The 26,392-nt window shown below is 39.6% G+C and overlaps 1 protein-coding gene across 2 annotated transcripts in view; it reads left to right on the top strand.

The window, feature by feature from the left end:
* Window positions 1-5,401: 5,401 nt before the first annotated feature.
* The window catches only part of ehbp1l1.S (EH domain binding protein 1 like 1 S homeolog), a 44,272-nt gene continuing 23,281 nt past the window's right edge, over window positions 5,402-26,392 (top strand). For both annotated transcript variants that reach the window (XM_041591559.1, XM_041591558.1), the window contains exons 1-5: window positions 5,402-6,048; window positions 19,326-19,383; window positions 19,581-19,676; window positions 20,602-20,655; window positions 24,589-24,767. In XM_041591559.1, coding sequence (XP_041447493.1) covers window positions 5,945-6,048; window positions 19,326-19,383; window positions 19,581-19,676; window positions 20,602-20,655; window positions 24,589-24,767 — 491 coding nt within the window. In that variant the 5' untranslated portion in view covers window positions 5,402-5,944. The remainder of the gene's footprint in view (window positions 6,049-19,325; window positions 19,384-19,580; window positions 19,677-20,601; window positions 20,656-24,588; window positions 24,768-26,392) is intronic.

The following is a 26,392-nucleotide window of genomic DNA, read 5'->3' as shown; positions in this document are numbered from 1 at the left end:
CTGACATAAAGGGGCCCATTTACTTAGTTCGAGTGAAGGAATAGAGGAAAAATAGTTTGAATTTTGAATGGTTGAATATGGCTACTTCGACCTTCGACTACGACCTTCGACTTTGAAATGAACGATTCGAACTAAAAATCGTTCGACTATTCGACCATTCGATAGTCGAAGTACTGTCTCTTTAAAAAATTCTTCGACCCCCTAGTTCGCCACCTAAAACCTAGTACCGAGGCCAATGTTAGTCTATAGGGAAGGTCCCCATAGGCTTCCTAACAATTTTCTGATCGAAGGAATATCCTTCGATCGATGGATTAAAATCCTTTGAATCGTTCGATCGTAGGAATAGCGGTAAATCCTTCGATATTCGAAGGATTTTACTTTGACGGTTAATTAACCCTTGATATTCGACCCTAGGTAAATGTGCCCCAAAGACTATGTAGTATCTAGTCTGTTATGGTCAAAACTGACCAAGCTAAATAACTAGAGTAGGGGCTTCAGTGCGTTTATTTATTTAATTTAAACTTTTGCCCTGAATTAACTTCCTTCAAATACTTTGCTCAAATGTTTTTTTGTTTTTTTTTTATTGAATCGTGTACTTACTGCTTCTCTGACAACATATTGCATATTTCGCAAATTTTCATATTTTGCATAAATTCATAAACGTATATATATTATCATATATATAATAAGAGGGCTACGCCTTTGTTCAATCTACAAGGGGGCCTTTAAGAGTTACCAGAATTTCTCCCGTCACTTGAATGCATTTCCCCAATTTTCTGCCGATTTCCAATTTTTGCAAATTGTGACCGTAATGTAGTGATGATTAGTGTATACCAATAACATTCATTCTCTCAACTGCCCCTTAGTGGCAGCTCCCAGCATCACTGATACCACAATGTCCTCCCTATTAATATTGCTCATTAGTGATGGCTCAATACATTCGCCAGACACTCATTTGAGGCAAATTCCCTGCAAGCGAATTAATTCATGAAACTGCAGTGTTCGTGTCATTTGACGTGCAACAAAATTGCTGCAGGTCAAAATTGACGCCCATTGACTTTGAAGCATTTTGACCTAATAGTCGCGTGTATAAAAATTGTCGCTTGCGTCAAAATGATTTTGATGCCTATTGACTTCAATGGCGTTTTGCGAACGGCACAGAATCACCCATCACTATTACTTATTCATCTGTCCTTCAAATGTGCATTAGATATGACTAGAGTGGATTAGGCAGCAGTGTGTTGTACGAAATGAATATGAAGGGACAGAAATGAGTGACAGTAGCAGAGTCGTGTCTAGAAATATCTCTCAGCTGTTACTGTTTGTCACTAACCCCCCCCCTGCACAGCCAGTGACAATGACACAGGGGTCTTTCAAGCAGCTGATTTTAAAGGGGTTATCAATAGAAACGACACACCCAAATGCACGACAAACATAACAATTCTGCAATAGTAGGGAAAGTAAAGCTACTTCGATTCAGGCCTTACTAGGGCCCACAATGAAATGATGTCGATCTTAGGGATGCACCGAATCCAGGGGCGTAACTACAGAGGAAGCAGACCCTGCGGCTGCAGGGGGGCCCAGGAGGTACAGGGGGCCCCATGAGGCTCTCATTGATGAGCAATTTGAACATATATTGGTAAAACAGGACAAACACTGGATATGTTGGGGGCCCTAAAATTAATTTGCTGTGGGGCCCAGCAACATCTAGTTACGCCACTGACCGAATCCACTATTTATGGATCCGGCCGAACCCCCGAATCCTTGGCGAAGGATTCGGCCGAATACCGAACCGAATCCGAACCCGAATTTGCATATGTAAATTAGGGGTGGGAAGGGGAAAACATTTTTAACTTCCTTGTTTTGTGACAAAAAGTCACTCAATTTCTCTCTCCGCCCCTAATTTGCATATGTAAATTAGGGTTTGGATTCGGTTTGGCCGGGCAGAAGGATTCAGCCGAATCCGAATCCTGCTGAAAAAGGCCGAATCCTGGCCGAATCCCGAACCGAATCCTGGATTCGGTGCATCCCTAGTCGATCTTGATTTTTATGGTGAAGTTTTTGTCTCTAAATGACACAGTTTACACTGCAAATAATTCCCTGTACAATATAAAATGTCATTCCTGAAGCAGCAAGTGTATTTAGTTGTAATATTGGTGTGTAGGTGCATCTCAGCTCATTTTGCCTGGTCATGTGATTTCAGAAAGAGCCAGCACTTTAGGAAGGAACTGCTTTCTGGCAGGCTGTTGTTTCTCCTACTCAATGTAACTGAATGTGTCTCAGTGGGACCTGGATTTTACTATTGAGTGCTGTTCTTAGATCTACCAGGCAGCTGTTATCTTGTGTCAGGGAGCTGCTATCTGGTTACCTTCCCATTGTTCTGTTGTTTGGCTGCTGGGGGGGAAAGGAGGGGGTGATATCACTCCAACTTGCAGTACAGCAGTAAAGAGTGACTGAAGTTTATCAGAGCACAAGTAACATGACTGGGGGCAGATAGGAAACTGACAATATGTCTAGCCCCATGTCAGATTTCAACATTAAATATAAAAAAAATCTGTTTGCTGCTGGAGCAGCACTATTAACTGATGCATTTTGGAAAAAAAATCCCCATGACAAAATCCCTTTAATGTAGAAATACTATAAAATCTGCAGCATTAGAAACGTTGAAAAGACTTCACTTTCACACACACACTGTGGCCTGTATCACATTGCAATTGATTGTGTAAAGAATTGTTCTGAGCAGACTGGGAGTGTCGCATACTATGAGCTATTCTGTGTATATTTACTGTGAGTGCTGAGACACTCTGGGAATAACCAGGGGCGTAACTGGAAGCAGACCCTGCGCCTGCAGGGGGGCCCAGGAGGTATAGGGGCCCCACGAGACCCTAATTCATATACAATTTCAATAAATATTGGTAAAACAAGTCAACTGCTAAAAATTTTGGGGGCATGAAAAATAATTTGCTGTGGGGCCCAGTAATATCTAGTTACACCACTGGGAATAACTTTTTATAAACTTTATAAAGCATAAAATATATATATATATACAGTGTTACTACCAACACAGGCTGAGAAAAAAGGCAGTGAAAATAAGCAGCAGGGGGGCTGCCCCTCCACCACCAGTAATTTGAGTTTTACAAGATAAAAACACGTTGAATAGGAAGAAGAAATAAACACAATTGCACAATAATGGACATTTTCAAACTGTGGCAGAGAGAAGTAAGAACCCCCGGCAACTTCATATGTATTTTCTGTATTATTTTCTGTATCTGTATTTTCTGTGTTTTATGGAACGTGTAGATTTGAAATAGATGTCACGTGTTTTAAATATAGTTCATTTGAACGTTCTTGTATGTTTTATATGCTATAAAGCCGTAGAGATTACAAATATGCATCCGAGCAGGATAAAGTTGATTCTGTAGGTATTGATGGGGCAGCACTAACTAACCACTAACTTCTAAGGTTTAGAACTACACAAGCGCCTTTACCTGCGACAGCAACTGTTGCGATGCGCTGAGATTAATCGCAGGCGTCACGTCGGATGCAACAAATCCAAGGTAAGTAATAGGAATGTCCGACGTTGTTGCTGCATGTACCCTACACAACGACTGTCTGATGCAAATGCTGCACGTTGCGTCTTCGTCCAACAGTCAGATGTACGCAGCGACAACGTCCGACATTCCTATTACTTACCTTATATTCGGCGCATGACGCCTGTGATTCATCTCAGCGCGTTGGATCGGTTGCTTTCGCAGGTAAAATCGCTCGTGTAGTTCTACCCGTAGGCCCCTATGTTTGACATTAGTTTCTCTAAAGCAGCAACTAATATTGGGCGCCCACTTTTCCCTTTGACAGTCACCTGTCCTGTTATATAATTTATTGTCAATCTGGTGAAACGCTATTATTGCAGTTGGTGGATTTATCTGGCTGCCGTTTAGACATCTTTCTCCATCGGGTGTATCAGCATTCTTCTAAGGGCAGAGACCCACGTTTAGATTCGGGGATAAATCGCCTCTTCTTCAGGGCGACTAATCTCCCCGAACTGCCTCCAGCCGGCTACAATCTAAATTGCCAGCGGGATGGCAGTTGGAGCGCTTCCTCGTGAGGAAACTTCGGGCAACTTCGGAAAACGAAGCGCACTGTTTGCCATCCTGCAGGCGATTTATATTCTAGCCGGCGGGGGGCAGTTCGTTGAGATTAGTCGCCGTGAAGAACAGGAGATTTGTCGCTGGGTGACTAATCTCCCCGAATCTAGGGGGCATATTCACTAAGCTCGGGTGAATGAATAGAGGGAAAAAAACTCGATTTCAAGGAGTTTTTTGTGCTCCTCGACTATCGAATTGGCGTAAATTCGTAAAATGATTCGAATAGATTGAGCGAAAAAACACTGCGACTTCGATAGTCGAAGTACTGTCTATTTTAAAAATCATTCGACTGCCTACTTTGCCAGATTAAACCTACCAAATTGCTTTAAAAGCCTATGGGAAAGTCCCATAGGCTTTTTTACTAAGTTTTTGATAGAATAAAAAGGCAGGTGATCGATCATTCGATCGAATGAAAATCCTTCGATCGAATATTCGACCGCTCGACTATTCGCTGGGCGAATATTCGCCCATTCAACTATTCGCCAGCTTGTAAATTCGCCAGAATTCCCTATTCGATTCTATTCTCCAGTCGAATTTTGAGGGATTTAACCCCTCGAAATTTGACCCTTGATACATCTGCCCCTAAGTGTGTGTCTCTGCCCTAAGACATTAGCACGGGGTCGTTTATCAACACTGGCAGATTTTGCCCATGGCAGTAAACCATGACAACCAATCAAATTGTTGCATTCATTGTTCTACCTGCGGCTGGATTTAAAAAGCTATTCACTGATTGGTTGTTATGGATCAATGCCCGTGGGCAAATTCCTGCAATGTTGATAAATGTACGTGGCTAGTGGCTACTAAGGAACAAACAAACACTAGGTGGAAGGCAACTGTGTAGCTAATAAGCCTCATTGTATTGTCTAAGAATAACGTCTCCATATATATATATATATATATATATATATATATATACAATGCATTGTGTTAATTGGAAACAGATGTAGCCTTAGGAGGTCAGTGTAAAGCCAGTCTCAGAAAGGCAATTGTAATCATATATATATATACAGTATATACACACGTAAGTTAGGGTTATAGATATATATCGATTCCACTCATTCAGACACAATAATGTGTATATCCTGTATGTTATACATATATATATATATATATATATATGGAAGTGTATAGAAGTATACGATGCAGCTCTCAGGCAAAGTTAAGGCATGTGTTAGTTAGATATATATAAACACACACAGTCACACACAGTCACACACAGTCACACCCTCTCTCCTCCCTCCTTGAAAGAAAGTTTTACTTGTGCGAAGCAAAGGGGAAGAGACTGTCACACACAGAGAGAGACACACGAAAGAGACAGAGAGAGACTGGAACACACACACAGATTGTTGCAAAGAAACATTTAGAAAGTGGCCACGAGACTGGACATTTTTAAGGGATAAACGTGGACACAAGTCAAGAGACAGAAGAAAAAAACTGTAAGTTACTGAAATGAAAGAAAAGTCTGGGACGAGTGTTAATTAGTGAGAGAAAGAGAAAAGCTGCATTACAAGAAACTGGATCTGCAGGACTGACAGACACATCGCATTTCTATATGGAACTACAACAACATCATTATTCTATACAGGAAGACTGAAATGTAGAAAGAGAGATGCAAATCTCTTATTTATAAGGGACCAGTATAAAGCAGAGCAAATAAGTCTGAGATCCAGGAAGGGAGAGGCGCAGATCAAGGCTGAGTCACCAGCCAACATAGAAACTGTCTCACTTCAACATTCAACATTCAACATTCAACATTCAACATGCTGGATTGTATTGCACTCAATTACTGAGCAGGAAAAATGAGTTCTGTATGGAAGAGACTGCAGCGCACTGGAAAGAGAGCAGCACGATTCCAGTTTGTGGCCTCTTATCAGGAATTAAAATTAGAGTGCACACAGAAATGGTAAGACTCCCCCAAAAGTGCTGCATGCCACTAACTTTAGCTTAATAAAACCTACTATGAGACCCACCACGCAAATTCTAGTTGTATGTATTGTATCTACCAGGGTTCATACGTCTCGCTGTATGGCTTTCTGGCCATGGAGTTTTACAGTACAGGTATGGGATCCGTTATCCGGAAACCCGTAGTACGGAATGGCCGTCTCCCATAGACTCCATTTCATCCATATAATCCAAATTTTAAAACATTATTTCCTTTTTCTGTGTAATAATAAAACAGTCGCTTGTACTTGATCCCAACTAAGATATAATTAATCCTTATTGGAGGCAAAACCAGCCTATTGGCTTTATTTCATGTTTATATGATTTTCTAGTAGATTTAAGGTATGAAGATCCAAACTATGGAAAGATCCATTATCCAGAAACCCCAGGTCCAGAGCATTCTGGATAACAGGTCCCATACCTGTACTTGATCCCAACTAAAATATAATTAATCCTTATTGGAAGCAAAACCAGCCTATTGGGGTTATTTCATGTTTATATGATTTTCTAGTATGAAAATCCAAATTACAGAAAGATCCATTATCCAGAAGAGCCCAGGTCCCGGGCATTCTGGATAACAGGTCCCATACCTGTATATAAAAAGCTGATGTCTAAAACGGAACTTTTACAATGATAAAGCATCTGGGCATGAAGACTTTGTCTCTGCATTCGTTGTGAACTCTGGGATATTGTATTTGTTTATTTCAGTAACAACATGTTTGTAGGCCTGGACTTCACTCCAAGGATAAGATCATGAGCAAAGGCTTCTGACCAAAGATCATCTTAATCTTATTATATTTTTTAAGATACAAAAAGTCAATAGAAGTATTAAAACTGAGAGCATGCGGCTGAGACAGCTGGAAGTGCACCTTTTTTTTTTTCTCAAAATAAACTGAAACGAAACTTAAAGGAGAACTGAAGCTTAACAAAGAAGTAGCCAATAAAAGCTTCACAGTTGCAGGGCCGCAGTCAGTTGCACAAAAAATCCCTTTCATTAAAGATACATTTGTGTACAGTTCCACTCAGCGGATTCTCTGGTGTTCCGAATTGATCATAGCAAGTGCCAGGCCTATCCACCAGATGTAACCAGCCCTACGTGTTTACACGTCTATCCCCCTACACAGGGCCGGATTTACATAGTGGGCGCCCCTAGGCCCACTGCCGTTTGTCGCCCCTGTCCCCTTCAGGGGGACAGGAACAATTTAAAAAATGATTATATCACCAGTGCATCCTCAGTGTTTTGAACCAATGTTGGGCAGCATGCCGCCCCCCTAAAATCCTGCCGCCCTAGGCCCGGGCCTAGGTGGCCTTTCCACAAATCCGGGCCTGCCCCTACAACTGCCTGTGGCTTGACCTTGTATGAGAAGGAGTTCAGTGTAACTGAGGTTTAATTGGAAAGGGTCATTTCCTACTCCTCCCCCCCCACACTACTCGTAGGGACCAGGAAGTTGTAAAAGGAAAGTACCTTTTTCCCAGTTTGCCAAGTTTAGTGAACAAGTAAAATGAATTAGAGAAAAAAAGCATTTATACCACAAACCCTATTGCTTTGGCTTTTAAATGACTTTTATTGTTTTTCCAACAAGCAGAACCTTTGACAAAAGATGAAGACTCAACAGTGAAGCTCATTCAGTTATAAAACAGTAGATGGAGCCATCTTGATTGCTCAAGAGATTAGTACCCATGACTTACACCAATCATACAACCAAACAACTAAACTACCTAACACTCAGCCAATATTACAAGATTCTAAAATAACGCACATGTAATACGATGACTAAAAATAAAGGCTACAAAGACATTTTCATTGAACCTTTATGGATTCGCTTAATATCGTAGCAAGTCCAAAGTATGTGATTTGGAGCTTGTGTCAATTCAATCCCAGAATATTGACCACATTTCAGTAAATGATCTTTTAAGTTGCTGATTTTATCCTTATTGCCTCTTGCCAATAAAGTTGGTTTAGGATAGGGGGTCAGTCATTGAAATACTCGGACAGCCAATTTAAGAACAATAGTATTTTTGCAGCAGCTGTAAACAGCAAAATTAGGTTTGACAATAAAGGTGGCCATAGACGCAAAGATCCACTCATTTGGCGACATCGACAAACGAGCGGATCTTTCCCCAATATGCCATTAACGAGCATGGTTATATCGGGGGTAATCTGAACGTTCGGGCGTATGGCCAAACGATCTGATTACGATGTGCAATGGTCCCCGGCGGGATCGGTCGGGTCAAAATCAAACCTGTCCAATCGACCAAACGACCGATCTCCGCCGGACAAAAGATGTCGGCACTCTCCACACACGATCCGAAAATTGTACGAATCCTCAATTCGTACGATAGGATCTGTGCGTCTATGGCCACCTTTAATCCTTCTGGCAATTGGGCTGCCTCTTCAGACCTGGTCTTAGAGAGTCCAGTAATTAGCAGGCAGAATTCCCAAGTCTACTGTCTAGGAGCAAAATATCTTATAACTGGCTGTGGGTTATTAGCCGTCACTGTCACTCTGCTCCGGTGCAGACAGCTACGGCGGATTTCCGCCTGCACCAGAATGCATTGGCTTTGCTCAGGTGCAAACAGGTAGGGTGCATTTCCAGTTGCACCAAAATACATTGGCTCTGCTCAGGTGCAGACAGGTACGGTGAATTTCCTCCTGTACCTGAGCTGAGGCAATGTATTCTGGTGGTAGCAGAGCAGCATCGGAGGAGAGGAGAATCACAGGCTGAGATCCAACTCGTCTGTAGTTTAGTCCAGGGGTCCCCAACCTTTTTCACCCATGAGCAACATTCAGATGTAAACAGAGTTGAGGAGCAACACAAGCATCAAAAATGTTCCTGGGTGGTGCCAAATAAGGAATTGGTAGCCCCTATGTGGACTGACAGTCTACAGGTGGATCTGTTTGGCAGTGCACCTGGTTTTTATAAAACCAAATCCTACCTCCAAGCCTGGAATTCAAAAATAATCACCTGCTTTGAGGCCACTGAAAGCAACATCCAAGGGGTCGGAGAGCAACATGTTACTCACGAGCTACTGGTTGGGGATCACTGGTTAGTCCATAACTAAAACTAGAACTAGACACTAACCCTAACCCATAACTAAAACTAGAACTAGACACTAGAAATGTCTCAGTCTACAGTATTGAGACATTTTAAACCATGTCTATATTACCTCTTATTTAGTTGTAGAACAGATGCTGACTCAATGGCTTTTATTGATTTATTATGAGACTAACAACAGGGCAAACCATGACCAGATTATGCACAGTGGTATCTATATGATATACACTATGGATAAAAGGTTAATCTTACATTATTTGAATCTGCCAGAAAGGGAAAATGTATTGTTCTGGCACTGTGGTACTCAAGGGCGTTATTTATCAAAATTCAAATTCATCTCATTATGTTCTGAAAATACAGCCCGACCAAATCTGTACGGGTTATTTCTCCTTATTTATCAATACGTTTTCCTGAAAAATTCCAGTGCGGGAAATAACACAGGTAAAGTGTACGAATTTTTTGGATTTTCCACCTGAAAACCATTAAATCATAAATTTTTGCATGAAACCTAGAGCAGATCAGGATATCTTTGGGACTTCTCCCATTAACTTCTATAGGGTTATTTATTAAAGTCTGAATGGCAAAAACTTTTTCTTACTATAAAATCCAAATTTTTAGTGATTTATTGTACCCCAAGGATGTAAAAAGTCTGAATCCGAAAATCTCAGAAATGGCGAGGTTGTATTTAAGTCAATTGGAGAAATCCGAAGATATCCTGATCTGTGCTGATAGGTTCCGCCCAAAAATCCAAAGATTTTGTGGGTTTCGAGTGGAAAATCCCAAAAATTCATACAATTCGAATTTTTGTACGATTTTTTTTTCGAGTTTTTTTCCACACTGGAATTTTTCAGGAAAATGTATTGATTAATAAGGGGAAATAACCCGTGCGGATTTGGCGCTATAAAAATAATAATAAAGGATCCATGCTGGTAATGTGCTCTCTCACAATCTATAGCAAGTGGCAGTTTTATAAATTATAATCACCTAGTGAGGATTACACAGGTCCTGATTCCTGCAATGCAGCTTCGGCCGAGTAATATTCATTTCTTCCCCTTCTCCCCATAACATTGGTGTTTGCTGCAGGCTATTTTGTTCTCAGAATCTCTTACGTCTGTTTGAATGTCTCTAGGACTAATGTTCTTGTGCTTTCTGCCAGGCTGTTTACTTATATTGTCCAGGTTTGGAGAAGAGTCTTCCAGGCAGCTCATTCTAAATATAAAATACTTGCACAGGCTTTTGGAATGTTTTGGGGGGAGAACTCCCTAAAGGCCTAAAGTATAACAAACAGTAAGGAAAGAAAAATGAATTTGGGGTTTTTCCCTTACCATGTGTTATCAATAAATACATAAAGTGGTGCACTTTTACATTTGTGTGGCTAAGTTTAGCAGTCTGACAGTTGCCATTAGTAGGATTGTCTGGCGGTGCCTTATTCCTAAAATAAGACCTTCAGCTGCTGTTTCTATAAATATGTATGGATTCCCTACGTAGCACAAAGTCAACCACTCTGTTGCATCACATTGTGTAATTGCATTAAATCATAATTATACCTTATCTCAACCAGTAGATCCTTAACCAAAAGGAAAGGGTACGATTAAATGAAATGGAATGCAAACCCTTTTAGGGACCCCATGCTGGTAGATAGGACTTATTCATGTATTGCTCACAAAGGGGCTCTTCAGTGTACAAATGATGTATGAGAATTTTTTTAAATGTGTTAAAATTACTAATAAATTCCCAGCAGAAAGAACAAGCTAAACTTTATTTAAAGTGTTAGATTCGGATGCCAAGGGCCACCAGTAAACCTTACACCTTGTGCCCACTTTCCAAATGATTATTCCTCCTCTGCTCACTCAACCTCTCTATTCTCAATTTACTATTCTCTATTCTTCTTTTCTTAAACCCCTTAAAGAAATAGGGATTGACCATGAAATTGGCCAAATGGTCAGAAGCAAGAGGCCCACTGACACCAGGGCCCACCGGGAGTTTTCTGGGTATCCCAATGGGCCAGTCCAACACCGTTTATTTATAGGAAGAGATATTTACTCTCTTTCTCATACTTTATTTAATTATTGATTCCTCCTGGGGGTGGAAGTTTGTATTGACATCTAGGGGCCCATTTACTTAGTTCGAGTGAAGGAATAGAATAAAAAAATCTTCGAATTTCGAACGTTTTTTTTTGGGCTACTTCGACCATCGAATAGGCTACTTCGACCTCCGAATCGAACGATTCGAACTAAAAATTGTTAGGCTATTCGATTGTCGAAGTACTGTCTCTTTTAAAAAACTTCGACCCCCTACTTCGCCACCTAAAACCTACCAAAGTCAATGTTAGCCTATGGGAAGGTCCCCATAGGCTTTGCAATCTTTTTTTGGTCGAAGAAAAATCGTTCGATCGATGGATTAAAATCCTTCAAATGGAACGATTCATTTTCATTTGATCGAACTATTTGCGGTAAGTCCTTCGACTTCGATATTCAAAGTATTTACATTCGACAGTTGAATATCGAGGGTTAATTAGCCCTCGGTATTCGACCCTAGGTAAATCTGCCCCCTAATGTTCCTGCTCATAGAAGTAGCAGTATGCAGAAGCAGTATGGACCCCCATGATTATGAATAGTGGCCCGGCCATGATATAATATATTGCTATGGGACTGTATTTTTTTTACATTACCAACATACACTGGGATCACTGTGTCATTCTATACGGGGGTTCCCAGCTTAGTACACTTTGCTATAGTATGTACGGCTATACTTTTATAAATGTTTATATTCACTTACTATACCTTTTTATACAGGCGTCAGTTTGCTATACGTGTGGGACAAATGGATATGAACCATGGACATTACATGAAACATATCTTTGCTCTGAACCCATAAACACAAATATAAGCAGAATTGTGACTGTCAATTAATAGACATGACTTGCCCAGTATATACATTGCACAGGGAATATATAATTGCCCCCAGCAGTACATCTGGCCACAAACAGTGTGTAAAAGCCTTTAGCAATGAGCCTGTCCCACATACAGAGTGTAACACTATTCTCCAGCATTAAGTCTCTGACGTACAAATTGCACAGACAATACATTTTTGCCCAAAATCCATAATACTGAGGGAATTTGCTTCTTCTGGAACAAGTAGCCCCTGCAATAAATACTGTATTTCTTTGAATCAATATACACAAACCTCCTGCACTCACAGAAAGATAACTAAAGTCTAGTGATGGTTATAGCTTTACGGGGGTTGATCATCATGGAGTTGTCTTTTAGTAGGATGTAGAGAGAGATATTCCGAGACTATTTGCATTTGGTTTTCATGTTTTTATTATTTGTGGGGTTTGAGCTATTAAGTGTTTTATTTAGTACCTCTCCAGTTTGCCATTTTAGCAAATTCCCCGTAGTAACTATACACTGATTTGAATGAGAGATTGGAATATGAATAGGAGAGACCTGAATAGAAAGATGACAATTGTAGCAATACCAATAAGGGGGTTATTTACTAAATTTCGCATTTATCTTATATTTTATTAAAAAAAAACAAAAAAAACAAGACCAAACTCCCATGACCAATTTCACCTTATTTATTAATAAAAATATATATATAAAATAAACAGAAATGAATCACTGAACCCCAACACCCTTGTCAGCATTAAGGAATAACAGTGTAAATGAAAGCAGAAGAATGCCAATCTGCCTTCCCCTAAAAACCATGGCTGGGCCAAGCCGACTGGGCACCCTAGACCCTTCCTGCATTTCACTGACAATATGTTGGGAAATCTCTTGTTTATACCAGTATTGATGATTATCCCAGTCTGTGCTCTGGATAGTATACTTGCTTTGGTATCAAGTCACACCAAATGTCGGCTGATACTTAATCACTGCTACGATCTTATTTCACAAATTTCTTTTACATTTCTTTATCCCTTTGTAGGATAGAAACATAGAATAAATAGTAATAAATTTGGTGAATTTAAAGTTCCGTAACAACTTGCTAAATGTGTTCCTACAGTAGGTTTGGTGGGACAATCAATGTTGGCTACAAGAAATTTCAGCAAATGGAAAGTACCAGATGAATTTCATTGCATAAATCATGGTTTCCATCTCAGCAACAAAACCCGTCACCCTCTCCCATTACTCCTGCTTCTCTCTTTGCCCCAAACACCGATTAATTCACTCACCCCCCTCCGTTCTTTCTCTCTTCCACTCCTTTTATGGACTCTTTCCCTGATCTTTCTCTTCATTCAGCAGGTCTATAAGGAAGGAGATGAGTCTATGTCTGTGTATTTCTGGAGCTTTGGGACTGATGCCATGTGTATGTGATGATATATCTTCTTCCAGCGCTTCTTCATTCTGACACTAATAATTATTTACCTTTGAGGCTTCCACCAATTATATTTCAAAATCTTGCCATGAGCATCTTCTGCCCTCTGTATAGAACTGTAATTTAACGTTGTCATGTGATTTTGAATTAGTCAGCTAATTATAAATGGAAAAGGACATTAAAGTGTATGCAAAACATTATGTAAAAAACACTGTTTGATGCCAAAGGCAAAATCTTTGTACAGTTGTGGTGAAGCCAATTAGTCCTTTATTACTAGATTTGCATAAAACAGAATCAGGCAAAATATCAAAAATGATTAGGGATGGGCATTGCCTTGTGTCTCTGCAAAAATGACACCCATAGACTTGTATGGCAGGGTGCGTCAAAAAAAATAGACTTTAATGGGCGTCTGCGATATTTTACGAAACGAAACAGGTCAAATTCGCCCATCCCTAAAAATGATGCTAATTGCTCATAAATGCACCATTGTAAATGAACATCCAATATTTAGGGCAATGAAGTGAAAAAGGAAGAAATATACTCACAGTTCACCCCAGTCCATGGGTGCATAACAAAAATCAGAAGTTGTCAGTTTTTCTTCAAGAGAAATGACCAAAATATAATTAAAAGTTCAAACCATTTATTAGGACGTAAGTGCCCCAACAGGCACAAAACGCGTAAGGCTTTCATCTGTGTGTCCTAATAAATGGTTTGAACTTTTAATTCTATTTTTGGTCATGATTTTTGTTAATAATATGGCACTTTGCACTTTAGTATGTATTTTTTACATTATACGCACAATGCAGTGGTCAATTTTGCAAATATTTTTGCAAACGATTATTTTCACAGCAATAATCAGTTCAATGATGTAGGTAACGAGTATACAACAATGTCAATAACAGTGCTGGGTTATGGAGCAGCAGGGCTGAAAATGATAAGAGGCGAATTATTTATTCAGGACTTGTCTCTATCTATGTCTAAATAAAGCTGAGGGTGCGAGTTCCAGGTGTGCACTGAAAACTATGCAGCAAAAATGTCTCATGCAGAATATGTATTGGAAGGGTGTGTGTCTGGTATAGAAAGTCACATTGTTAGCAGATGCCCATCCCTTATTATGTTCTACTTTGCTCAGAGATAACAGTGGCTTATAAGTGAAAGTGAAATTGTAACATTAAGTCACATGAGCCTTTAAGTTATTAGTAGCAGAGGGTGGAAATAGCAGCTATATTGCTATGGAGGAGGTCATTTTCACATGCAGTCCATGTTTATAGGAGGCCATCAATTTACAGGCCCAGATATATGGGAAGACCACAAAGGAACCGGCATAGGGCATCAGAATTTTAGGGGGTGGACAGATCTTTAAATCTCTAGCGCCAAATCCCCAATGCTCCAATTGTGCATGTATGCGATTATAAGGATGTGTAGGGGGCAAGGAGTGATGATTGGAGCTCATCTAGGGGTGCCCACTTTAAAAATTCAGGCCAGTCAATGTAGTGCAATGCTAAGGGATTCCATACATTGGTTCTTTAGTTCAGCCATGAATAGACTTGCACAAAATTACAACATCGGGCCAGGCCCCCTCCACAAAAATATTCGAGGGGGCCCAGAAACACTGCCACCTACCCAGCTTAGACCTCCATCCCTGTCTCAACCTTCCTGCTTGATCATACACCCACCCCCCTGCCATGCAGTCGAGGAAACTAAACCTGAGGTCTGGGCCCTTCTTTTCCCTGGGCCCTTTGGGGTATGCTTTCTCTATAGTTATGCCACTAACAACTAATGGCAAAACCCAAATTATGAATGTAGGTCTCCTGGAAAAATTAAAATATATAATGTGTCAAGTGGAATGTAGATCAAGCCAAAAGTACTTAAAAGCAGCCCCATATGTGTCTACTGAGAAGAGTGGCAACCGCCCGCCATTGCTCACACAGGATGGACTTCTGCTCCATGTGTGCACTGACAGGCCTATCTCAATAAATCAGACTTTTCTGCACTGTAGAGAAGTCATAAGTTGTGCTATTTGTATGTGTAGCAAATAAATTAAGGTTGATAATTAAATAACTATATACTGTAGAACACTTACATTGCTGCCGCCTAACTGCTGACTCACAGAGGTTTTATTTTCTAGGAAACCAGTTCAGAAATGAAAATAAGGGCATGAAAAAGATCCAAAACATTTATTAATTCTACAGTTGTAGTCTTGCTTTCGATTTTTAATGCCTTGTCTCTGAGGCTTTATACGAGCCAAATGATTTACAGCTTTTGGTTTCTGGTAGAGAAGATGTTATTGAGTCATAAAAGGTAATTTTCCTCTTTGGATATGTACTCTCGTGAACCTGTTGATGATAACGAGCATGTCAAAAGCAAATAGTCCCTTTTTTCGGTAATCATAAACTTGAAATTCTGGTTTGCTATTGTCAGACAAATGTTATTATGAATCTCATTTTGGACATTGCTGTTGTAGATTTACTTAGAATTCTATATTTAATAAGACATATTGAGCTGTATAACAATGATTGCAGAGTGCACACAATGGGTCTCATTGATCAACAATGATCAAACAATCCAGTTAGAGATAAGATAATGCAAATTGTATTGGCTGCCTGTTACGATAGGTATCCCAAACCCAGAACAATCCTCAAGGTCCCGTTTGGCTTCAGAAGGAGCCCTCCGCTACTCGTGTGTAGCCAGGTCTTAGTGTGAGAAGACCAGGGGCAGGCAATGGAACCACACGTTCAAGGGACAGGCTGGGCCAATAACAAGGATCAGACAATACGGTACCAAATCAGGAGCAGGAGCATAGTCAAGGTCACAGGCTAGGGTCAAACCAAATAGGAACGCAGTATACAATAAGAATCCCAAGAGTAGTCAAATAACAGGGTCAAGGATCAGATAATATGTAAGTGCACCCAGGAACTATGAAGATAGACCTATACTGGGCAATGATTCAGTGCAGAGCAGGGGTCTTTATAGGCAGCCTAATGGCTTACACTGATACCCGGCCCAGATTGATAACAGGTGAACATAGCCCTGCCCTACTTGCAATTAATAGTATAGCAATGGGAGTGAACCAGGCCTTAAGCTGTCTGCTCACATAGAGCAGTGGTAACTCAACCCTGAAACACCAGGTCCTTGGTTCAACTCCAGGCAGGATATTACACTGCCACAAATGACTGCCCAGGTTGATAAATGAGACCCACTTGTCTATGACAGCGCTTAGCATTTAAAGGTCCAAAAAGAAGTAGTCGAGGACACATCAGTCTTAAATTTCAACTGCTTTTAACAACTTCCTCATGTGGTATTTGGTTTCAACAGTTATGTTTGCCATAGACGCCCAGATAATATTGTACAAAATGAATTTTCATGTGATATCCGGTGTGTGTATAGTGGGAAAAGATCCCACCGATATGGGCAGAAGTCTTGGATATCGGTTGGCTCGTCCATTGGGCTGGACGAAAAATTTTGATCTGGTGCCTTTGAAGGGACCCAAACATCGGCCATTGTTAGTGCTGAATCGTCAGATACAGGTAGAATTGTATTGTTTCTATATGTATATCTGATTATTCAGCTCTACACGTGTGTATTTTCCCTACCTTAACTGATTGCTTCTCATCCAATCACAGCTACATTTGATTCTTCTTATCTCTAAACATAAACCAGTGTAATCTGACTTCTGGTCATTTGGATCCCTTGTTATGTGTATAGATCCAGGGCTTTCCTTTATATGCTCCTTTAAGTACATTCTTATAAACCATTAACTATGGATTTGGTACATCCTAACCAAAAGAAGCCCCACCCTTTAAAAGCTGACATATCATGTATGAATGAACCATTAAAGGGAGCATTATCTGCAAGAAATGCAGGTTGGTTTTCCATTTGGAATCTGAGTTACTGAAGCTAAAGGGGCATCTTGTAGCATTGGGGTTACTGTATTGGGGAGGTACCTAAGACAAGTATGTTAAAATGGAGACAAGTTTGTTATAGTTACAAGAAAGTAGTAAATGGAACAACAGTGTTGCTGTCTCATAGCTATCACCTAACAAATTTGCAATTTATTGATCCAAGTGAAGATATTGATCCAAGCCTGAAAAAACTTAACCCTCAAATAATTGAATAATCCAACCCCTTAAAGCTATGAAGGAGATCTGTAAATATGAGGAGAGTCCTTCAAGAATGTTTCAAGAATGTTTGGACCACTTAGAAACCTTGGCACACTTATATCAAATCATTCCCAATTAACTAATAACGGCATTTATCCTATGTGGATAAACTTCATACCTGTTAATCGTACTGTATAATTTATGCAATATTGTTCACTTTGTATGTTCATCAGATTCTGTTTGATGCAATATCTCTTTGACTAATCCATCTTGTAGTATAATCAATTATATAATTACAATGTGATTTATTTATTACCCTTTAATTATTACAATTAAAAAACTATTTACAAATAGCCAAGATGTTAATCAAAGGATGTGCAAGTTGTGTTTATATTAAAGAAGACGCTCTTCAGTGATATGAGAGATATTATCACTATGGAACAATATATGAGGACCATATAATAATTCTCTTAACTGCCTTTTCCACTAGTAGAACATTCCTTGAGATTAGAAGATAGGGGTTTTAGTCTTATTAAATTAAATTGGTCCAGGGAAATAGTTAACTATATTATAATAATACATTTTATTTTTGTCTGTAAAAGCCATTCACTTTACTATTGGTGTAACTGACAGTGTGGCTGGTATCGGTGGCAATTAACAGGTAAAGCCAGAATTTAAATCTGTTTGCAAATAAATGGCAGCAAATGAATGGTGTTGACCAAAAAATGTCGTTGAAGTGATGTCTGGCAGTTAAGGTGGCCATACACTGAGAGATCCGCTTGTTTGTCAATGTCGCCAAACGAGCGGATCTCCCTCCGATATGCCCACCTTGAGGATCCTAACGATGCCTAACGGGCGGTCGGATCGCGGGACTGCATCAACGAATAGATGCGGCCGCGATCCGACGGGATTTTTTGTCCAATCCGATCGAGATCTGCCCGACTTTCGGCCAGATCTCGATCGGTGAAGCCCGTCGGAGGGCCCCATACACGGGCCAATAAGCTGCCGACACGGTCTGTCTCCAGCTTTTATCGGCCCGTGTATGGCCACCTTTAGTTTGCTTTATTGCTTTATACAGTGGGAGAATGTAAGTGCTAAACAGTGGCTGGAATTTATCTTAGTTTGTAATGGTCTATTGCTTTCTTTCTGGACGAATGTTTTAACACTTCCACAGGATAAATATAAAGTACTCGCCGTTAATTTGTCTCCTTGATGTATTGCTGTTGTTCTCACATTCTGTGCACCCTAGACAAGCAACATTTATTTATCTATAACACATGATGCATATAGTTTCCTTGAAACAATGTCAAAGTGTTTGATTCCAGTCTTTAAATATTATGAAAGAAAACACTTTTACAGTATTGCTTCAAGCTGTGAACTATACGACACATCAGACCAGCTCCAGATTCCTGAAGAAACTTGTAACATACACTATGGGAAGATACTGTATAAACCATGTGATGTTCTCAACCAACAGCTTCTACTAAGCGATATCCACAGCTCCCTGCAACCAAAGAGCTTCCACTCAGCCGGTCTCACCAGAGAGATTCGTAGCAAATTTCACCTGAAAAATACCCATTCTCAAACCTTTCTTGACACCAGCTAATTCTTTTTCCTCAGGAAACCCGCAATTAATAGATACTATAACCTCTTGCTAAAAGCTTGATAGATAAAAGAAGGGAGAATATATATCAAATCAAAAGGACAGAAAGTAGTGTTTGGTTGATAACAATATTTCATTCCCACTTTGTTTTTTTCTTTAGGCAACCTGATAAAGTGGTCGTTATATGGACTCGGAGAAACAGAAGAGTCAGTTCTAAGGTATTCCAACTTGTAAAATCCTACTTCTAACGTACTGCTTTTCTAAATTAAAATGGAAATGATTCTCTCTTCCTATTCTCATGCTTTTTCCATTCCTTACATAAACAATTGCCCCTGCTTTATCTCACATATATGAGTGTCTGTCAGATCATTCAAACAAGTCTTTAACCATCTTTTTAATGTCTTTTCCTTGTTAGCCTCACAGCTGGCAACCAGGGATAAAGGACCCATTTCGTGGATCTGTTGTTTGGGCTGTTCCTGAAAATGTGGATATTACTGCAACATTATACAGAGTAAGAGAACAAATATATATCCAAACAAAAGGATACTGGTCTAATAGTATTGTGAATGTTTTGCACATTCTACTTACACACTACCATTGTTACTCATGGTCTGGCATTTATTGCAGACCCCAACTATATGTCAGTGAGATGATACATATATGCTCTGCATTTATAATTACTATAAGCCTATTGTATCCCAAAAGTTCTTACGAGAAATAAATGTGCTTCCCTGTTATAAAGCTCTAGAGATGTTTCATAATATATACTACACCAATGAAATGCAACCAAAGGGTTCCATACTTTACCAATGAAATAAGAGTGATCAAATGATAATAAGAATAATTAAATGATAATAAGAAAACGGTAACGCACCAGGGGGTATATTTATCAAAGAGTGAAGTTAATAGTGAAGTTCCGCCACTAGAGTGAAATTCCGCCACTTCCCATTAATTTCTATGGGGTTTTTAAAGGCATATTTATCATAGGGTGAAATTTGATAACAGGTGAACATAGCCCTGACCTACTTGTAATTAATAGTATAGCACTGGGAGTGAACCAGGCCTTTAGCTGTCTGCTCACATAGGGGTATATTTATCAAAGAGTGAAGTAAATAGTGAAGTTCCGCCACTAGAGTGAAAATCCCCCACTTCCCATTCATTTCTATGGGATTTTTATAGGCGTATTTATCAAAGGGTGAACTTTCACACATTGATAAATACGCCTTTCAAAATCCCATAGAAATGAATTGAGAGCTGCGGAATTTCACTCTAGTGGCGGAACTTCGCTCTTTGATAAATTTACCCCAAAGTGTTCTAATCTTAATGAAAATATATGATCAAGTTTATATACCAAGAATTAAAGACTTACTGCAAATGACAATGGAACAGGAGGCAACAGAAGAAAGAAGTTAATGTAGTGTGTCTCTTTCTTCTAGGACCCGCACACGGAATATTTTGAGGAGAAGGAGTGGACATTCCAGATTGAAGGGGTAGGACTCTGATTTTATTGTCCTAAATGATTTTTTTCTGCTCATAATATAACGTATTACACTTTGAATAGTTCTGCCAAGATTCAACATTATAACTGAAGAAAGCATTAGTGGTAGTATTAATTGGTCGGGGGTTATTTATCAAGGTCCGAATTTATCTCAGTATTTCTAATATCTACTCCTACCAACTCCGAATTCGCAAATGGACCTTATTTATAAAGAAAATAGCCCGAAAAAATAGGGTTGGGCAAAACTCCGAAAACTTCTGAGCTTTTCCCAAAAACTGAATTGGAGTTTTTTGCAGCGAAACCCCGAAATCATCGGATATCAGTATGGATATCAGCGCAGACACTGGGACCTTCTTCTCGAGGACCCCATTGACTTATACAGGTCCTCGAGAGCTTTTAGGTGCTGGGGTTTCGGATTCTGAGTTTTTAGACCATCGGACTCTAATAAATCTTGAAAAACTTGTACTTTTTTTTTGCTCCGAAAACTACGAATTATTCAAGGTGGGGATATTCGGAGCTTGATAAATAACCCCTACAATGTACAGAACTTATCTGTTATCTGTTAGTATATTCTGTGACATTGAACTGTTTCTAACAATATATAACTGTAATGTGTATATTTTTTATAACTAAAATGGAAAATTATTACTGCTTGGTTAAACCTTGGCACTTTTTATTTTCCACTCTAAAGCAAATTAGAGCATAAAGATTTGTAAAATACATGCGCCTGACTGTTCAAAGCAGCTCAAATACTCTGATGAATTAACACAGGTCTTTTGCTAATGAATGTGTCAATTCATTAAAATGTAAAGTTTTCACTCAGGAATGTTTTCCTAAATTCTTCTGGATTTCTCAGTTCATTCTTCATAAATCCACCCACGGTATAATGAGCCAATGAGGAAGAAACAGAACCTGGAGCAAATTCTGAGGCATAAAGTCAGACATTCTGTAGCGGGTACTTTTTGTTACACAAATAGAATTATTTTAGGCTGCCCATTCCGTTACACAGGTTGATGAGAAGAGAAATGAAAACAAACAATATGTTGATAAACTACTTCTGTATTAGAGAAAGTTACAGAAATATGTTGATATAAATTCTTACATTGCTGTACTAGACAATCTTCCTGATGGCTTGCTAAAACCTAAAGGGATAGACGCCATCTGTTTTTGGCTTAACAAAGAACATATGTTTATAGAGATAAATCTATAGAGTTTTTGTTGAGATGAAATTAGTTCCTGTTTGATGGACACTACTTTCTACAGAAATGTGGGGCCACCATGGGGACATCCTTTGCCCACATATGCCAACCTATTCTTGGGTTGGTTTGAGCGGCTCCACATTTTTGATGTGACAAATCCATACAGAGCTAATATTGTTTGGTTCATTCTCTACAACGACGATTGCATAGATACAGTATATGGGATGGCGATGAGTCTTCCCTCGATGTGTTTGTTCACTATGGCAAATAACAGAGTGCAGGGGCTTGCTTTCACTATGGAGACTTACAATACACAAATCTCGTTTTTGGATTTTATGTTTATGGTTAGAGACCTGACCTTTTTAGGAAGCCAATTACCTGCAATACTTTATTACATTCCATCCTTCCAGCTGTCTGAGGGGTGTCCCTGTGGGTCAGTTCATACGACTGAGGAGGATCTGCTCCTCTTGGGACGCCTTGTTGTGGGATTGGTTCCTAGTGAGGGGATATGCCATAGACATGGTTAGGGTGGCTTATGAGAAAGCAGTGGTGACTGATAGAACTACCTTGTCCATTAGAAAACGGACTAAAATAGATTCCATTAAGGGATCCAAAAATCCCCCTGTACGGTATTATACAACCTTTGGTAAGGATGCATGGCCTATTCAAAAAAGTGTTTGAAAATACTGGTGGGTGTTGCTCCAAGATGCCGTATTGGCCAGAGTCTTGGACACATGGCTCTCTTTTGTGTTCAAGAAAAATAGGAATTTAGCCTCTTGGGTATCTAGGAGGCTTAGATATAAGGGTAACTATAGATGTGGCAGGTTCAGGTGAAAATCCTGCCCATATATAAAAGTTTCTAAGGAATTTGAAGCACTGGGAAGATTTATGGGATTAGGAAGTACTTTAATTGTACATCGAAGGGGGTTGTATAGTTGATCACTTGTTTCTGCAGTTCCCAATATGTGGGGAAAACGGTGAGGAAAGCAGGTACACGTTTCTTGGAACACAAATCGGCCCCATCTGTAGGAAAGATTATAAATCCGCTGTAGCCAAAAATATACAGGAGAAACATGATGGTGTGATGAAGATACAATTTCCAATTACTGATGAGTTAAAATGTACTATAAGGAGAGGAGATTCAGATAAAAATTTGTTGTTGAGGGAAGCTTATTGGATTCATCAGCTAAAAACCACTGAAGCATATGGGGGCATGAATAGGGAATGGGAGATCTCATGCTTCTGTTAAACTTGTGAGTGCACTTGATTTTTAGGTGCAGATTTATCAAGGGTCGAAGTAAAAAACTTTCAATTTTGAAGTAATTTTTGGGTACTCTGACCATCGAATAGGCCGAATTCGACTTTGATTCAAAGTGAAAAAACTTTGACTATTCGACCACTCGAATATCAAAGTACTGGCTCTTTAAAAAACTTCGACTTTGACACTTCGCCACCTTAAACCTGCCGAATTGCTGTTTAGCCCATGGGGGACCTCCTAGAACCTGAGGCTCTTGGGCAAGTTTTGAGAAGTCAAAGTTTTTTTTTGTAAAATACTTCAAATCGTTGGATTCGAAGGATTAAATTGTTCGATCATACTATTTTACTTCGATCGAATAGGGCCGTTTTCGCTCAAAAAAAAACCTTTGACTATCGAAGTATTCAAATTCAATGGTTGAATTTCGAAGTTTTTTTTACTTCGAAATTTGAACCTTGATAAATATGCCCCATAATGTATCGAGTGGTTGGACACTTTTTATTTCTATTTTTATTTTCAGAATGGAAATGGATGGTTTATAATGTTCCTATTATGTTGACATCTGGGGCTGTGTCAATATCAGTTTTTCAGCAACACGGTGTAATCCCTTCATCGGGAGTGGGGTTTAATCCCTTCATCGGGAGTTGGGTTTAGGTAATAAATGCTTAAAATGTGTAATCTAATATCGTATGGATCTCAATATTCCATGTATTTTTAATATGGAGTTACTTGTCCTGTCAATGAAGGATCATATAAACCTTATTATTTGTTAGGATGGAAAGGGGTTCATGTGTTTTTTGGGTGGGGTTGGTGCCTTCTTAAGGAAGATGGAGGTAGGCTGCTGTTAGCTTGGTAGCCACGAAACGTGTAAACAGGCAGCCTACGATATGTCCTAGGCATGCGGTTGTTATTTTTAATGATTTTTCAATTTTAATTGACCAACATCGTCTTCCTTGGTGCTCCGTTTCTGATTGAACTTTGTACTGTGCAAATGTTGTGCTTTTTATTACATTTAAATGTAACATTTTGATTGGTGAGCCCCTCAAGCTAATATTTTGCCTCTTCTGTGAGTCACAGACTGATTTCCTTGATCTTCCAGGCTGATTCCCGAGTGAGTCAGTAACGTGGAATGCCCAACTGCCATACAGCCTGGCTGCAGTAGGAAAAAACGATTTTGGTTGAAGAAGCACTCTAATAAATCATTTAAATGGGGGCTATCATGAACGCCAAAAATGAATATAACCTTCCTTTCATGGAAATAAGAAAGTGTCTAAATATAAACTTGTTGTGAAATGATATAAAACTGTCCCCTGTCAGCATTGTGTCTGTCTGTATTTGTGTCTGACTTACAGACAATCAGCTGTAGGGAGCACAGACCAATGATCTATTAGAAACATAAAGATACGGAGTCTGCATGGAAATTGTAATCTTAATTCTTCTCTAATGTCCTTTCTTACCTGTTCTGCTTCAGGAATCCCGCGGACACAAAAAACTTCTTGCAGCAGCCCCTATTGACCTCCGCAAATTTGCTGCCATTTCTGCTGCCCCACGGGAGGTGACACTTGCGCTTTCTCCGCGCTCTGTCAAGGTTGTGTCTGCAACACTCATTGTCAGCATTTCCAGTATTTTAATACGAGAGGGCAAAGCTACGTGAGTATAATTACTTTTCCTTTATAAATTCATATTTATTTTCTATAAGAATAGGCTGAATACTGACTTTCCACTTATAGACATAGAATTATATCATGAACACGGAAGATCATGGCCTGCTTGCTGCCTGCTTACAGTTAGGGGCTGATTCACTAAGGGTCGAATATCGAGGGTTAATTAACCTTCAATATTCGACTGGGAATTGAAATCCTTCGACTTTGAATATCGAAGTCGAAGGATTTAGCGCAGATAGTACGATCGAACGATTCGAAGGATTTAAATCCAATGATCGAAGGATTATCCTTCGACCAAAAAAACTTAGGCAAGCCTATGGGGACCTTCCCCATAGGCTAACATTGACTTCGGTAGCTTTTAGATGGCGAACTAGGGGGTCGAAGTTTTTTTTAAAGAGACAGTACTTTGACTATCGAATGGTCAAATAGTCGAACGATTTCGACTATTCGTAGTCGTAGTCGAAGGTCGAAGTAGCCCATTCGATGGTCGAAGTAGCCCAAAAAAACTTCGAAATTCGAAGTTTTTTAACTTCGAATTCTTCACTCGAAATTAGTGAATCGGCCCCTAAGACTTGAAAGTAGAAACAGTAGTTATAATAATCTTGACTTTTTGGGGCAGATTCACTAAAGGGCGATTGTAGCCAGCGACTGCTTTGCACGCTTCACACCACTTCATCAGGCGCAAATTCGTTACCACTCCGCTAATTCACTAAAATGCGAGGTTGCATCCTGGGTGCCGAACGCTGGTGACTTTTCACTACCAATACATCTTCAGTGTGAGCATTTCATTGTGAAGATTGGCTAGCGTTCATTTGTGCCTAGCGAAAATTTGCTATAGGGGGGGCGCATAAAAGTCGTATACACGTCTTTATTAGAGATGTTGGTGTAAATGCTTGAAGTGGCCACTTTTTATTACAAATGTACAAGGGAGCTTGATAAAGACATAAAAGCTCCTCTAATGCCCTAGACATGAGCCCACCCTAAAATATATGTGGCATGGCCATCAAAATGTTCGCACAAAAATCTTTAATAGTGCGGACTTTAGAAGGCAATCCTGCTTTAAAAATAAAAAAGTCGCCTGCGTTTTTTACGACTTTTCAGGGTACAGGATATGATGTCACTGACATCAGATTGAGGAAGATTCATTCCTCGAAGAGCTTAGTTTCAGCAGTTCGCCTGGTCTGAGGTGGCGAAGGAAACTCGAGGTAAAGTTCAGTAAAATCCACAATTTGGTGAATTTGCGGAGCAATGACCATTCGCCAGAGCAAAAAGTCACCTGGTGCGTACAAACGCTAGTGACGGTCTCTTTCGCTACCAAATTGTCTGCACCTTAGTGAACTGGCGATCTCCCTGCAGATAGGATTTCTGCCGAAAAGTCGCTAGCGTTAGCCACTGCGCCCTTTAGTAAATCTGCCCCTTTGTCTCCTCTATACAGATTGCCATTGGTATCCCTATTACCCCTCTACAGTACATATTCATATTATTGTAAACATAGATACAGAATTACAGGCTAATGTAAACCAAATTCAGTAAAACAATAAATGGCAGAAAATCCCATAGATCTTTAAAAGATCTTTTTGTTATGGCAAAACCAGACTTATCATGAAACGA

The sequence above is a fragment of the Xenopus laevis genome, chromosome 4S, assembly GCF_017654675.1.
Source record: "Xenopus laevis strain J_2021 chromosome 4S, Xenopus_laevis_v10.1, whole genome shotgun sequence".
Classification (NCBI taxonomy): domain Eukaryota; kingdom Metazoa; phylum Chordata; class Amphibia; order Anura; family Pipidae; genus Xenopus; species Xenopus laevis.
The sequence above is the reverse complement of the archived record's forward strand: the minus strand, read 5'-3'. Positions and strand labels throughout refer to the sequence as shown.